The sequence below is a fragment of the Lagenorhynchus albirostris genome, chromosome 16, assembly GCF_949774975.1.
Source record: "Lagenorhynchus albirostris chromosome 16, mLagAlb1.1, whole genome shotgun sequence".
Taxonomy (NCBI): Eukaryota; Metazoa; Chordata; class Mammalia; order Artiodactyla; family Delphinidae; genus Lagenorhynchus; species Lagenorhynchus albirostris.
Window position 1 is genome coordinate 56,240,234 of NC_083110.1, and position 16,926 is coordinate 56,257,159.

The following is a 16,926-nucleotide window of genomic DNA, read 5'->3' on the forward strand; positions in this document are numbered from 1 at the left end:
AATAATAACATTATTATTATTATTGGATTTTAGGAATATTTTAATCTCTTTAAATTTTTAACTGTTTTTGCATCACCTTTAAATCAAAAAGCAATTACAAGTTTGGTAAAATTTTTATTTAATCCTTAATTAGACTTTTAAATGTTGCCTTTTTTTGCTCTTCATTTATTCTTCCATTTATCTAATAAATTTTCATTGCTATCCTGTGCCAACTAAAGCATGTCACTTGCCATCCAGCTCTACAAGGATTAGGTCAATGGCCACTGCAGTCACTGACCTTCAACAGACCCTGAAAGAATTCAGCGGGGAGATCAGGAATGAGGCACTTTGTGCTCTGGGGAAACTGACAGAACAGGCCTTCAGATAGTTAGATATTTTCAGGAGAAAACTTTAGGAGCTCTATTTCTTGCATTTCCTCATACTTAGAAAAGCAATAAAATCATTTAGGGAGACATCTGTTCCTCGTGACTAGCAGCAGCCTTCTACCGAGATGGGGGCTTGATTGCACATACCCCCTTCACCAAATCATACATATACGGACCTCCCCCCCATCTCTTCGGAGCAGTTTCTCAGAGCTATCTGAGACGCTGTCTCCTGGGCTATAGTCCTCAGTAAGTCCCCAAATGAAAGTGAACTCACAGCTCTCACACTGCATTTTTTGTTTGGTTGACACCGGCTGTATGCCGATTCTAAAAATATTACTACCGTGAACATTCTTGCTTATAATTTTTCCCACATCTTGTATTATCTCTCAAGATAGGTTTCTAGAGGGGAATTACTCCATCATTATGGATGTCTCTTTAGAGAAGTTTGGTTGTTAAGGGGCAAGAAACCAGGAACAGTAACCGAAGGGAGCTGTGAGGAGAATGCTGTGGAATATTCACATGCTCCTGGGAATGATTCACTGGAGAGTGAGTTTATCAGTCACAGTCCAACCAGCAAAAGAGAAGCCTCCCTTAATATTTAAAACAGAGGAAAATTAATCCAGGGAATTGGTTTTAAGGTGATGGAAACACTGAGAGGCCAAACCAGGGACAGCGAGACAACTGGTAATTATCAACAGCAGAAAACTGCTACCATCTCCCCATGGAAGGGACAAAGGAGCTCAGTGGCTGGGGTTACCTGGCCAGGAACCAAAGTGGCCCTGGAGTTATGGGGGGACATGCAGCTCTTGGAAGAGATGCTATCTGAGGCACAGAGAGAGGGGGGCCCTCTGGCTCTCCTTCCACTCCCCAATCTCTTGCCAGTGCCTCTCTTTGGTTGATCCCAGTCAGAGCCAGCTGTTGAAAGAGTGTGGGAATTTCAGCTTGTAGTAACTGTAGCACTGGGAACCAGGGCCAGTAGGGAAGAGAGACGAGTGGCTTTCAAGACAAGCGGAGAGAGATGGGTAATCAGGGATGGAGAAGGCATCACCAAAGAAGTAAAATCCTTGGGAAGGTGAGATGCTATAGGATCTAGGGCACATGTGAAAATTTCCCCTGTCAAGAAAGGGACACTTTTTCAATTGTAACAGGAGAAAAATAAAAAGGAGAATGTGGGTGCAGGGGCAGATAGACCCATAGATAAAATGTTAAGAAATTGGAGAGTTCATTTCTGATACTTCTGTTGTTACAATGAGTTATGATACAGTGCTTCTGAGAGAGGAAATGTATAATGGGGGTGTTAATAGGAGGAATGAGGAGTCTCTGAGAGTGGAAAAGGGAGCCAATCAGAGGAACGTGTTGTATTAAGAGTCTAACTGAGATTTAAAGTATTAATTTAAAGGGAAGCCAGTGTAATTACTAAGAGAATTTCTCTAGCAGTGTTTACCTTCTGGACACACGCACAGAGAAGATGGTTGAATTCTTCCAGTGTTGGAGTATATGCCAGGAAAATGTGATGGCAGGAGAGAGTGCCGATATATTTTCTAGGTTCTGATTACAATAAATGAGCTTTGTGAAGGCTGCTTTGATTCACTGGTGCTGTCAGTTAAAAGTTTAAGGTCAAGGCTCTTGACAATATCTATTTCAGAGGAAAATCTGACATTTTCTATTGCCCTATTCCAAAATTGAAATGCTTTTGGGAGTCCAAATCTGGGAATGTACACATATACGCACATGAATCTCACATACAGTAGTCAGTCTCTTCTTTTCTACACGGGGAGTTCAGCGTTGGTCCAGGGCTGCCTGTGACTCAATGCAGAAGGCTCTGTAATCCTATCTTCCACTGCAGAACCACTTGGCTCCCACTTAAACTTCTGTTCTTCAAGTTTTCCCTTATCAGTGCAGAGGTGACACTTTCCTCTTCTACCTGCTTGTTGTGGGCAGATTGTGTTTTCCAGAGTGAACCACAACATCTCCCATCCCTCATTCTCTTCCGTAGTGTGACCACCACCACTTCCCCATCAAGAATGGAAGCTTAATTCCTGTCCATTTGGATTTGGGTTGGCTTTTGGGAATTACTTGCAATGAATAGAATGGTTCTATGTTCTAAGATTTGGTCTGAAGAAGCTTTGCAGCTTGGAATGCTCACTCTCCAGATGCTCCCCCTCAGGATGCCCCCTCCTGGACTCCAGGCACCAGCGAGAAGCCCAAGCCACATGGGCGGGCCACTTGGAGATGCTCTGTTGACAGGCCCAGCTGAGCTCAGCCTTTGGGTCATCCTTGCCCAGAAGCCAGACTTGTAAATGAAGAAGCCTCCAGATGATTTCAGCCCTCAGCTATTTGAATCACCCTTAACTGCTTTATTTGGAAAAAAAAAAAAATTGGATGTCTGCTAAGGTCCCAGGCCTTGTGGATCAGAGAAAACCCCTTCCACTATGCCGTGTTCAAATTCCTGATCACAGAATCCATGAGCATTAAAAAAAAAGTGGGGGCTGGGGGGTTGTTGTTTTACATCCCTGAGTCTGGGGTGGTTTGTTACACAAGAGATAGCGATGATACTCTCCTATTTTTCTCACTTTGTTCAGAATCTATACCCATTATGTAAATATCTTTTTTAAAAATATACTTCTTTCTCTTTACCACACCTGCATCCCTGCAGGCGTGGACTGTTCCAAGGAAGCAATGCCCTCTCCACTCCCATTGCACTGGGGCAAGTATGTGCATGGGTGAATAATTACATAGTTGGTTGTTTCTATTTATGTAAACTAGATTCCCCAGTAGGTCTCTACAGTTTATATGTCCATAGATATAGTACTTTCCAAAAATGTTACAGCATTGCACTCCTCCAGGTAAAGAATGAATGGCTGTTTATCCATGCCTTTAAGAGCACTAAGTTATTTTAATTTTTGCATTCTAGCGACTGAACAATGGCATCTAAAACTGGTGTGTGGGTTGAATGAATACGTTAAAGTAAGGGGGCCTCTCTGGCACTTGCCACCCCGTGTTGGTAGAAATCCCAGAGTTCCGCGCGTCGGAGGCCCTTCCGCCGCGGCTGCCATTGCAGAGCAGCAGCCATGGCTCTGCGCTACCCATGGCCTTGGGCCTCAACAAGGGCCACAAGGTGACCAAGGACGTGAGGAAGCCGAGGCACAGACGCCGCCGCTGGCGCCTCACCAAGCACACCAAGTTCGTGTAGGACGTGATCCGGGACGTGTGCTGCTTCATCCCTTATGAGCGGCGGGCCATGGAGCTGCTCAAGGTCTCCAAGGCCAAGCGGGCCCTCAAGTTCGTCAAGAAAAGGGTGGGGACACACATCCATACCAAGAGGAAGAGAGAAGAGCTGAGCAATGCCCTGGCCGCCATGAGGAAGGCGGCAGCCAAGAAGGACTGAGCCCTTACCCTCTGTGCACAATAAAACTTTTTCAGAAAAAAAGAAAAAGATAAAGTAAGGGCTTGAGCTGTTGCAATCTGTCAATGAGATAAATGTTTAAAGATTAAGACACTAGACAAAATATTGAGTTGACAGTTAACAGAAAATGTTTCAACAACTTGATTAGACACAAATCCTCAGCACTGTATTATAGTGTTCAAAGATCACTAGATAAGAAAGCTATCTAGTATTTTAGCAGACATTTCATTTTCGAAGGTGTTATGGGTTTGTTTCCCCTCAAAATATGTTGATGCGCTGGCCCCCAGTATCTGTGAATATGACCTTATTTGGAAATGGGGTCTTTGCAGAGGTAATCAAGTTAAAATGAGATCATTAGGGTGGGCCCAATCCAATATGACTGTATGCTTCTAAAAAGGGGAAATTTGGACACAGAAACATATACACAGAGAATGCCATGTGAACATGAATCAGAGATTGGGGTCATACATCTACAAGCCAAGGAACAACAAAGACTGCCAGCAAAGCACCGGAAGCTAGGAGAGAAACATGAAACAGATTCTCCCTCACAGCTCTCAGAAGGAACCAACCTCACTGACATCTTGATCTCAGACTTCTGGACTCCAAAACTGTGAGACAATAAAGTTCTGTTGCCCTAAGGTTTGTACACAGTTTTTGGTACTTTATTATGACAGCCACAGGAAACTAATGCAGAAGGAAAACTAAAATATCAATGAATGGTTCTTTGTTATTTTCCAGGATAGTTTTAGGAAAGGAAGAGCTGAGTTCCCATTACAGGCAAGTAAGGAGCAGTAACAAGGATTTTATAGGAAGTTTGAAAACCAATTTTCTCAGAGTTGTGAAAACAGCAATTTTTTGAGCAATATTTTTTTCCCTTTTGAGCCCAATCCAACCCAGAAGCTTCCCGCTCCAATTAAAAGTTAATTTTAGGGGCTTCCCTGGTGGTGCAATGGTTAAGAATCCGCCTGCCAACACAGGGGACACGTGTTCGAGCCCTGGTCCGGGAAGATCCCACATGCCACGGAGCAACTAAGCCCATGTGCCACAACTACTGAGGCTGCGCTCTAGAGCCCGTGAGCCACAACTACTGAGCCCATGTGCCACAACTACTGAAGCCCACGCGTCTAGAGCCCGTGTTCCCCAACAAGAGAAGCCACCACAATGAGAAGCCCGCGCAGTGCAACGAAGAGTAGCCTCCGCACACCGCAACGAAAAGTAGCCTCCGCTCAACACAACTAGAGAAAGCCCACGTGCAACAACAAAGACCCAACGCAGCCAAAAGAAAAAAAAAAGGTTGATTTTAAAGCTCACACACAGACAATGTAATCAACGTGTTTAGAAAAAAGGGAAGAAGTAGAGGGAAGAAGTAGAGGGAAGGTTTGTTGCTTCTTAGGTGGGCAAATGCATCCTGATCTTATGTAAGAGAGATCAAAAATTGCTTCTCTTTTATCACTTAGTACACTGCATAATATTTAATTAATTATTCATAAATATGCTTTGAAAAGAATTAGGTTTCTATTTCTTTGGGGCTTGCAATTTTACAATTTGAAGTGGATTGGAGGAGACTTTCGGGTTGTCCTAGGTTTCTGTGTGTGTAATACTTCATACATATGAAGGAATATATGTAACATATATCTAAGTTTTGAAACATAATAATAAAATAATTATCTGTGATCCTATTGTCCCACTGAAGAAGTTGAGCTTGACTAAGACCATTGTAGCTCCCTGTGTCACCGCTCTGATCCTACCACCCTCTCCCAGCTCCCTCACCACCACCCCCCAGCTCCCTCACCACCGCCCCCCAACACCCCCATCCCCAAACCAGGCTGACATTGAAAACACAGTAATTTCTATACCTAGTCATCTGTTTATTGTTGCTGCCACTATGCCACTGCAGCCTTTGTATCCTGTGAAATGCAACCCCAAGCGTGGCTTCTCCAGCTCCCTAAACCCTAAGACCTCTAGGTAACAACTGTTTTTTTCAAAATGTTCCCAGATTGATTTTTATCACAATCATATTTGCAGATTTACCTTAAAAGGAACTTGGAGTCTGTTTTTGATGTTTATCTCAATAGAGTTATCAGAGCATCTGTTGAATAATAAAAGAATTTGTCTGGTCTTTGTCCCTGGTTCCTGGGAGAGAGCTTCTAAACGCTTGGATATGCCCACTTCTAACTCAGAAGTGTCTTTGTTATTCATGCTGAGTCCCTGGGATCACACTTGAGTTTATGATAATGAGGTGACTCATGGTGGATCCCTAGACAGTTTCAAGGTGGGGCTCCATGCCAGAAAGACCAACTCTGTATTTAGAGAATTGGAGCTTTCAGCCAAGTGATATCAGCCTGACCTCCTGACTTTCAAGGAATAGAAGGAGCTAGAGACTGAGTTCTATCACGTGGCCAATGAGTCAATCAATCGTGCCCAAGTAATGAAGTTCCAGTTAAAAAATCTGGACACCAAGCTCTGGTGAGATTTCTGGTTGGTGAACACATCAATGCATCAAATGGGTAATGCATTCTGCTTCCTTGGAAGAGAATAGAGCTCTGCATTTGGGCCCTCCCAAACCTTGCCCTATGTGTCTCTCCATTTGTATCTTTCATATAAATAAAACTGTAATTGTAAGTATGGCACCTTTATGAGTTCTGTGAGTCATTCCAGCAAATTACTGAACCTGAGGTGGTCACGGAAACCCTGAATTTTTAGCCAGTTGGTCAGAAGTGTGGGTAACCTGGAGACTCCTGAACTTGTGGCTGACATCAGAAGTGAGGGCAGTCTTCTTGGGAATGACGCCCTTAACCTATGGAGTCTGCACTAACTCTGGGTAGTTAGTATCAAAATTGCAGTGCAGTATTGCAGCATCTAGTTTGTAGCTTGTTGCAGAACAGACACTCATTAGGTTAATCAGACTTTTTTGCTAAAGAGAATTAACTTTTATTTTGAAACATACCATATCCTTTCTGGGTATCGTCAATAATTGGAATATGTCCTCTGTAAAGGAATTCATCACCTTGATCAATTAGAGCTTCCTTCACCGCCTCATATCCATGTAAGACCACAGTGATCTGGGATCCAAGGTACAGAGTGTAAACGGGGCCATACTCTTTGGCCAGCTGGAAAGAGATGCAAATGGTTGTAAGGGCTATTGTGAAATCTCTCCATTGGAGGCTTCAGTGGAAATTAAGTAATGATTCACAAGTAGCTTAGACTTTGCTCCATTAATTTCCTTTCAGGAATTTAACCTGGGGTACAGTCATGGATTCATTCTTTCCTTCATCTATACATGCAACAATTGAGCAAATATTTACTAAGCACCTATACTGTGTCAGACACTGTGCCAGGAACCCTCATGGAACTTAGAGTCTAGTGGAAGTAACAGGCAGTAAATAGCTGAACAAACTACATTTGCAATAGAAACTGAGCATAATTCTATGAAAGCAATAAAGAATGTACTATGTTGGATGATAATGGGAAAACAATAAAATAGATGAGGAATCTATGAGGAGGTAACACTTAAGGTAAAACTAAAGATGAGAAGGAAGCAGCCAGGATAAGGGCCAGAAGGAGAGCTCACTAAACAGGTATTAAAAAGGATGAAATCTATATATTTATGATAGCATTGTGCCAAGGGGAAAAATAGAGTGCTACAACATCTGACAGCTAGGGGTGTTTTCAAATGTATTTTACAACCATGCAGTTAAATTCAAAGCAGCCATTTGAAATTACTTATATGAGGATGTACAATGGTGCAGAAACATGTTCAAGTTCTAAATTAAATTGTTGAAAAATAAAATTATGTTTAAAAATCCATTAGGGAATTCCCTGGCGGCCCAGTGGTTAGGACTACGTGCTTTCACTGTCAAGGACGCGGGTTCGAGTGCTGGTTGAGGAACTAAGATCCTCCTGCAAACTGCGTGGAGCAGCCAAAAATTAAAAAAAAAATCCATTTGTTAAAAAATCCATTTGTATATTATAATCCTCCATTTTTTATTTATGATAATTATTTCTAAGAAGCAAAACTTGACACCATTTTTTTCTTTCTGCCTTTTTTTTTTAAACTTAAATGGTAGAGAATTTTGCCATTTTGTACCTCTTTTCTCTGTCCCAGGAAAATGAAACTTACTTCCTTTGTTCTCTTTGAATGACTGTGTCTCTATATTTTGGGGCACACAATGCCAGGTCCTCCTCTCCCAACCTCACCCTCAGCTGATGACTTTGCTCTCTATTTCACAGAGATAATAGAAATAACCAGAAGAGAATGTCCATATGCTTCTACCATAGCATCCACTTGTTTACCTGAATCTGTGCCCATGTACATAGTTTTCTGTTAATATAAATGACTCTCCATGCTCCTAAAAAAGGCCCAATTCTCCAACTTGTGCACTGGATTCTAGTCCTTTCCAGCTATGGCAACATGACTTTCCTCTTTACAGCAAAACTGAGCAACATCACCCTATTTTCCCCCTTCCCCCGCCCCTGGCAACCACCATTCTGCTCCCTACAAGTTTGACTCTTTTAGAGTCCACATTATGAGTGCATATAGTACTTGTCCTTTTGTGTCTGGCTTATATAACTTAGGATAATATCCTCAAGGTTCAACCATGTTGTTGTAAATGGCAGGATTTCCTTCTTTTTTAAGGATAAATAATAATAAATACTCTGTGTGTGCGCATCATATTTTCTTTATTCATCCATCAGAGGACAGTAATTAGGGTTGTTCTGGAGAATATATGCTTGCACAATGAACTCATTGAGATAATACTTTTTCCCAAAGAATATTTCCAAAGGAGTGAATGTCGTCAGTCAGCGTAGCAGAGCTGGGCTGTGTCAGAGCAAGATGTGGGGATCACTCTTTAGAAGGAGGATCATAAAGTATCCCACAGATTAGTATAAAATAGTAATAATAATATAAAAGGACAGTTATTACATTTGCTTGGCTTGCCTTTTGGTAAGTGTTACACGCAGAGGGGACTGGAAGCCTTTCAGTCAAAGTATGTTCTGACTTCAGAATTTTCCCATTCACTATAATTCAATCTATATCTCAGGTCAGGTTAACACACCTCACTACCTGCTCTAAAGTGATCCAATCCAGAAAAAAAAAAAAAAGATATCTGTCTTCTAATACAGAAACAGACACCCCAAGTGTCTTAGTGGTGAGTAAAACTAAGAACGCTTGAAGATGACATGAAGATAACCTGAAGATGACCCCCCCCTTACCTGGAGATGACCAGCCTCTAATGAAACCCTTACCTTGGAGAGAGATGCAGGGACATCCTTGAGGTTTAGTTGCATCAGATTCCCAATGATGGGAAGGGGAGTTGGGCCAGGGGGAAGCCTTCCCCCTTTGTGACTTTTCTTCCACACAAAAAGCAAAACCAGGCAAGTGACACAAATCACAAGAGCAAGAGTAGTGATTTCCAGCAGTGCCATCTCAGCTACTCGATGTTGGTAACTGTCTGGATTGCTTGTTAGCAAAGTCTTGCACACACCCGGGGTATGACCTGCCAGCCAAAGGCTGGTCTGAGTTCTTGGACTTGGAAAAAAACAACCTGGAATTGGTTTTGGCCATATTTACCTTCCTGAAGCTTGAGATTAGGGAGGATTCATATCTTTCCTACCTCTTGTTCATAAAATCTGCAACTTTTGATTTTTTAAGCCTCTCCATTACATGTATTATTTCCTTTTAGCACTAATGATTCATTAACTATAAAGCTGGGGGATTAAAAGGTACAAACTATTAGGTATAAAATACACGACAAGGATATATTGTATAACATGGGGAATATAGCCAATATTTTACAATAACTATAAAGAGTATAACTTTTAAAAAATTTTTCTAAAGATTTTTTTTTGGGGATGTGGACCAGTTCTAAAGTCTTTATTGAATTTGTTACAGTATTGCTTCTGTTTTATGTTTTGGTTTTTTGGCCACAAGGCATGTGGGATCTTAGCTCCCTGACCAGGGATCAAACCCACACCCCCTGCAGTGGAAGGCGAAGTCTTAACCACTGGACCACCAGGGAAGTCCCTAACCTTTAAAATTTGTGAATCACTATATTGTACACCTGTAACTTAAATAATATTGTACAGCAACTATACTTCAATAAATAATTTTTTTTTTTTTTTTTTTGTGGTACGCGGGCCTCTCACTGCTGTGGCCTCTCCCGTTGCGGAGCACAGGCTCCGGATGCGCAGGCTCAGCGGCCCTGGCTCACGGGCCCAGCCGCTCCACGGCACGTGGGATCTTCCCGGACCGGGGCACGAACCCGTGTCGCCTGCATCGGCAGGCGGACTCTCAACCACTGCGCCACCAGGGAAGCCCAATAAATAAATTTTTTAAAGCTAACAAAAAGGGCTTCCCTAGTGGCTCAGCGATTAAGAATCCGCCTGCCAATGCAGTGGGCACGGGTTCAATCCCTGGTCTGGGAAGATCCCACATGCTGTGGAGCAACTGAGCCTGTGAGCCACAACTACTGAAGCCCACGCGCCTAGAGCCTGTGCTCCGCAACAAGAAAAGCCACCGCAATGAGAAGCCGGCGCACCGCAACGAAGAGTAGCCCCCCACCTCCCCACCACAGCTAGAGAAAGCCCGTGTGTAGCAATGAAGAACCAATGCAGCAAAACAATAAATTAAAAAGCTAACCAAAAACTTTTTTAATTGCAATCTACAATGATTGATTTTTAAGTGTTAAACTAACCTTATATTCCTAGGATGAACACCTCTTCTTTCTCATGATGTAATAAAACCTTTTTATTTTGCTGGATTTGATTTGCCATTACTTTGTTAGGGATTTTTGTACCTATGTACATGAGGAATATTGGTTTGCAATTTTGTTCTCTGTAATGTGTTTGGTTTTAATATCAGGTTTATGAGAGCCAGATAAAATAAGTAGGCAAGTGCTCCATTTTTTTTCTTTTTAATAAAAGTTTTAAAATTTTTAATTAAAAGATTAGTATTATTTTTCCTGAAAAGTTTGATAAAATGCCACAGTGAAACAATCTGATGCCTTCCTTGTACGAAAATTTGTTATTAATTTATCTAATTAAAAAAAGAGTTCTAGAAATAGATAATGGTGATGATTGCACAAAATTGTGATCGTACTTAATATTACTGACCTGTACATTTAAAAATGACTAAAATGGTAAATTTTATGTATATTTTATCACAATAAAGAAAAAAACCCGATTGCTTAGTTGGTATTTGAAAACGTTATCTAACTTGTATTTGCATTTAAGGTAATTAATGCTTTTATTTATTCTTTGAGATAAATCTTACTATTATTAGTAATGTCTCAGAATCTAGACATTATCTTATGGGGAATTTGTTAAAATAAATATTTTTCAAAATCTAAAAAAGTCTACTGTTGTTTCCTACTAATTACAGAAAACATTAAAAAAATCTATTTAGCACTAAAATTCTTGTTTCAACTTTACTATTTTTCACTAATTTCAGAGCCATCTATTTCTCTGTATTTTCCCACAGCAGACTATTTGCTTCCATTAACCAACCTTACTGGCCTGCATTCATATATCCTTTAGCTGTGGGGCCACTAGGCTGGGATGCAGCCATAGCCGATGATGGGTTTGTGCATGAAGAACCCAGGCATAGGTAGCTTAGGGACTTCATATATTAATACATTGCTGTATTCCTTCCGGCACTTTCTGTGAAACCAGTGTCCACTGATGCTTACGCTCAGTTGTTTGCAAGCATTTGTTTGCAGACATTCCACAATGAGGTAAATTATTGACTTTGAAATGTTTGAAAAGTTAGAACTTTAATGTTCTGGACATTGAAAGCAAGTGAATAAACAGAGTGGACTGGTAAACATGTTGGAAAAGGGAAGTTTTAAAATTACCTAATCAATTTCCCTGCTTAAAAATCTTGAAAGCGTTTGTTTTTTTTTTAATTTTTGGTTTTTAATGGACTTTTCCTTTTATTACTAAGGCTTTATATTTCTAGAGCAGTTTCCGGTTCACAGCAAAATTGAGCAGAAGATACAGAGCTCCCATATACTCCCTGCCTCTCACCATGAAAGTCCTGAACCAGAGTGGTATATTTGCATGTGTACGTCCAGTTGTTCCAGCACCATTTGTTGAAAAGACTATCTTTTCTCCATACTGCCTTTGTTCCTTTGTCAAAGATCGGTTGACTATATTTACGTGGGTCTATTTCTAGACTCTTTTCTGTCCCACTGATCTACTTGTCTCTTCTTTTGCCAATACCACACTGTCTTGATCACTGTAGTTTTATAGTAAGTCTTGAAGTTAGGTCATGGCCTCAACTTCATTCTTCACTATTACACTAGCTATTCTGAGTGTTTTACCTCTCCATATATACTTAGAATAAGTATGTCAGTATTCATAAAATAACTTGTTGGGATTTGATTTGGGATTGCATTGAATCTATAGATCAAGTTAGGAAGAAGTAACACCGACAATACTGAGTATTCCTATACATGAACGTGGACTATCTCTCCATCTATTTAGTTCTTCATTGATCTCTTTCATCAAAGTTTTATAGTTTTCCTCATATAGATCCTGTAGATACATATTTTGTTAGATTTATACCTATTTCATAGTTTGGGGTGCTAATATAAATGGTATTGTGCTTTAAATTTTTAATTCTGAAATGTTTTGCTTGAAAGATTTCTAACCTTTGGAAAAATCCCTGGTATGTAAAAAGACTCAGAAGGCCCACCATGATCCTCTCCCCTCTTGACACCTACCTCACCAGTCTCATTTTTTGGTGCTCCTATTCTCACTGATAATGTTATACCTGTACTAAACTTTGGTCCATTCCTGGAAGGTTCTTGAACTGAGGTCTTCACGTTATAAGGCTTCACATGTGAGCTTTCATTTTTTAAAGTAACAGCTTTATTGAGATATAATTCACATACAATTCACCCTTTTAAAGTATACAGTTCACTTTGTGTGGACATGTTTTAATTCTTCTGGGTAGATACCTAGAAGCAGAATTGCTGGGTCTTATGGTAACTCTTTGCTTAACATTTTGAGGAACTGTCAAAACATATTCCAAAGTAGCTGTACCATTTTACATTCCTACTAGCAGTGTATGAGGATTCCCATTTCTCCCCATCCTTGCAAACAACTGTTATTGTCTGTCTTTTTTGTTACTGCCATTCCAGTGGGTATAAAGTCCTATCTCATCGTGGTTTTGATTGGCATTTCCCTAATGACTAATGATGTTAAACATCTTTCATGTTCTTATTGGCCATTTATATATCTTCTCTGAAGAAATGTCTATTGAGATCCTTTGCTCATTAAAAAAAAATTTTGTAGAATTTTTGTTATTCCCTGATCTTTAACTGGCTAGCATACCTTCTCGTTCTTTATCTCCCCCTTCTCTTTCTTTACACTACCAGTAGTACATTCTTCCCATTTGTATAGCCTCATCATAGTTGGAATTCTTTGATTAAGGTCTACCTTCCCATGAGACTGTTGATTCTAAGAGAACAAAGACTATGTCTTATTCACTATTGTTTTGTTCATTGTTGGTCCAACACTTAACACATTTTAGGTTTCCTGGCACATACCAGGCACTTGAACACTTGAATTGTATTCAATTTGATGCTCACATTGTTTCTCCTGTTGTGTCAGGAGGGCTGCTGTCTCCACTGAGGTTTTAGGGGTCACCTCCTCTCTGACCATTTGTGCTCCTCTCTTCCATTGGTTGAGGGTTGTCCCTCGGGATATTAATTCTTGTGCATATCTGAGTTGAATACATCTGCAGAATGACTGCAGCTTCCATAGTATGGGAGGAACCCTGCAGTGAAAAACAACATGTTAATTGCCTGCATGGCACTGTTGAGGCATGGGGACCCAGTGAATTGCATTTTAAAATACAATAGCATCTGGTGCTCCCATTGCCTGGAACACATTCCACCATTACCATCATTCTCTTCAGTTGCCTGGCTGCCTCCTGTATATCCTTAAAAATGTAGCTCAGATCTGACACTGCCTCCTGGAAACCACCAGGCTGTGTTGACCCCCACCTGTACTCCTTGCATCCAGTGTTCTGCCTGCTGTGGTACTTACCACACTATCATACTTGCCTATTTATTTGCTGTACCATCCAAACCGCACCCCCCTCCACCACAAGGCTAAAAGTCTTTTTTGTTGCCTCAGCAACTAGCGCATACTAGATACCCAGTAAATATTTACAGAAAGAAAAGGAAAGATTTAAAAATACTTCAAGATAAAAAATTGAAATAGCTGGTGTCTTAGTCTGCTCAGGCCGCTATAACAAAATACCATAAACTGGGTGGCTTAAACATTCATTTCTCAGTTTTGGATACTGGGAAGTCCAAGACCAAAGTGGTAGCAGATTTGGTGTCTGGTGAGAGCTCTCCTCCTGGTTTGCAGATGGCCTTCTTGTTGTGTCCTCATGTGGCCCAGCAAGACATCTCTTCTTATAAGACATCTCTTCTTATAAGTAGACATCTCATCTACTTCTATTTATGAAGGCTCCACCTTAACAACCTAATTATTGGGTTGGCCAAAAAGTTCCTTCTGTTTTAAAGTAAAAATAAAAGACACATTTTTCATTTTCACCAAGAACTTTATTGAACAATGTATTCACCATTTTGTTCCACTACCTTCTGCCATTTTTCAGGCAACTTCATAATTCCATCTTCCCAAAATTTTTTATCTTTTTGAGCAAAGAACTATTCCAGATGCCTTTTACATTCTTCCAGGGAATTGAAATTTTTTCCATTAAGAGAATTTTGTAAAGACCGAAATAAATGGCAATCTGAAGGTGCAATGTCTGGTGAACACAGCGGATGAATCAGAACTTCCCAGCCAAGCTGAAACAGTTTTTGTCTGGTCATCAAAGAAACATGAGGTTTTGTGTTATCCTTATGGAAGATTATGTGTTTTCTGTTGACTAACTCCAGACGCTTTTCATGGAGTGCTGCTTTCAGTTGGTCTAATTGGGAGCAGTACTTGTTGGAATTAATTGTTTGATTTTCCAGAAGGAGCTCATAGTAGAGGACTCCCTTCCAACCCCACCATATACACAACATCACCTTCTTTGGATGAAGACCAGCCTTTGGGGTGCTTGGTGGTGGTTCATTTCGTTTGCCCCACGATTTCTTCCTTTCCACATTATTGTACAGTATCCACTTTTCATCACCCATCACAATTTGTTTTAAAAATGGAACGTTTTCGGTGCGCCACAACTACTGAGCCTGTGCTCTAGAGCCCGCGAGCCACAACTACTGAAGCCCTGAACCTAGAGCCCGTGCTCCACAAGAGAAGCCACTGCAATGAAGAGTAGCCCCCGCTCACCACAACTAGAGAAAAAGCCCGCACACAGTAACGAAGACCCAACGCAGTCAAAAAAAAAAAAACACAAACAAAAAAAACGGAGCGTTTTCATTATGTTTCAGTAGAGCATGGCATGTGGAAATACGGTCAAGAAGGCTTTTTTCGCCTAACCTATGTGGAACCCAAACATCAAAGCGATTAACATAACCAAGCTGGTGCAAATGATTTTCAACACGTGGTATAATGTTGTTTGTTCTCAATTAGTGTCTGGATTTGATCGCTATCAACTTCAACTGGTCTGCCTGACCGTGGAGCATCGTCCAGCAAGATATCTCCAACACAAAACTTTGCAAACCACTTTTGACACGTTCAATCAGTCACAGCACCTTCTCCATACACTGCACAAATCTTCTTTTGAGTTTCAGTTGCGTTTTTACCTTTCTTGAAATAATAAAGCATAATATTCCGAAAATGTTGTTTTTCTTCCATCTTCAATATTAAAATGGCTACACAAAAATTCACCAATTTTCATAAGCTTTTCTTCAACGCACACTGATATGACAGCTGTCACAATACAATCTAACAAAATTGTTTCGAAAGAATTTAAAGACAACTAAGCGGGGGTTTCCCTGGTGGCGCAGTGGTTGAGAGTCCGCCTGCCGACGCAGGGGACATGGGTTCGTGCCCCGGTCCAGGAGGATCCCACATGCCGCGAAGCAGCTGGGCCCGTGAGCCATGGCCGCTGAATCTGCGCGTCCAGAGCCTGTGCTCCGCAGTGGGAGAGGCCACAACAGTGAGAGGCCCGCGTGTTGCAAAAAAAAAAAAAAAAAAAAAAGACAACTGAGCGCTACTAGAGCCATCTTATGGAAAAAAGCAAACGAACCTTTTGGCTAACCCAATATCTGTCAAAGGTCCCACCTCCAAATACCATCACATGGAGCATTAGGGCTTCAACATGACTTTTAGGGGAACACATTCAGCCTGTAGCAGATGGAAGGTAGAAAAATGGATAGAAAGAGGTAATAGGAGAAAAACATGAAAGGCACTAATTCCAAAGAAACGTGGTAAGGAAAACAAGTAAAATGTCATTCCGAGTTATATAATAATGGACACTTGGGGGAGTGAGCAATGAATTAACAGTAAATTAGTTTAAAATGCTTACACAAAGACAAGAGACCAGAGGATAGCCGAGAAGCTGGCCCAGCTTGTTGAGATGTTCCTGGAGGGCTGCGGTTGAGATTTAAAATCCAGCTAGCTTAGGTCACTGCTGCTGAAGACATAATTCAATGTGTGTTTTCTGATGCACTTGTATGTATCAGGCACTGTGCTCTCTGTCCATCACAGGAATTTATAGGCTACTCAGAGACAAACATATATCGACTCCAATAGGCTGGGTGAACTAATGCACCCCAACAAACACCACGTGCAAATCACTATTCCAGGTGCATAAACAGATCTTGCTGAACCCACTGAAGAGCTCTGTAAGAATATGTAAACAAGTTCAGAGATATTAGGTAATTTCCCATGGTTACACACTAAGCCCTGACGTGGACACTCTAGCCTAACTTCTATGTCCTTTTTTCCCCACTACTCACTTACCTGCCTTTCACATTCATCCTTTTTGTTCTTTCACACAACGTAACTGACCAACTCATATGGGCCAGGCACTGTGCAAGGCATGAGCAACAGATACCATCCCAGGGAAGAGCATGGTCACAGTCCCTGCCCCCCAGGTAGCTAAACATTTGTGAGAACAGACATTAAGCAGGTAATGTGAGGCGTGTGGAGTGTTACAAACAGGGAAACGTGGGGTGCTGACCTGACAAGCAGTTCCGGAAGACCTCTCTGAAGAAGTGAAGACTCTTTAGG

General features: G+C 41.1%; 2 protein-coding genes and 1 pseudogene across 2 annotated transcripts in view; 1 reads left to right on the forward strand and 2 right to left on the reverse strand.

Annotated features, from left to right (window-relative positions):
* Positions 1-6,842, reverse strand: part of LOC132507592 (cytochrome P450 2C23-like) — a 29,480-nt gene extending 22,638 nt beyond the window's left edge. Inside the window, exon 1 of the mRNA XM_060127129.1 lies at positions 6,719-6,842. Coding sequence (XP_059983112.1) covers positions 6,719-6,775 — 57 coding nt within the window. The 5' untranslated portion in view covers positions 6,776-6,842. The remainder of the gene's footprint in view (positions 1-6,718) is intronic.
* On the forward strand, positions 3,437-3,789 carry LOC132507595 (large ribosomal subunit protein eL36-like; annotated as a pseudogene).
* Positions 6,744-16,926, reverse strand: part of ERLIN1 (ER lipid raft associated 1) — a 47,334-nt gene continuing 37,151 nt past the window's right edge. Inside the window, exons 13-14 of the mRNA XM_060127130.1 lie at positions 13,365-13,552; positions 6,744-6,881 (exon numbers count right to left, since the gene is read on the reverse strand). Coding sequence (XP_059983113.1) covers positions 6,808-6,881; positions 13,365-13,552 — 262 coding nt within the window. The 3' untranslated portion in view covers positions 6,744-6,807. The remainder of the gene's footprint in view (positions 6,882-13,364; positions 13,553-16,926) is intronic.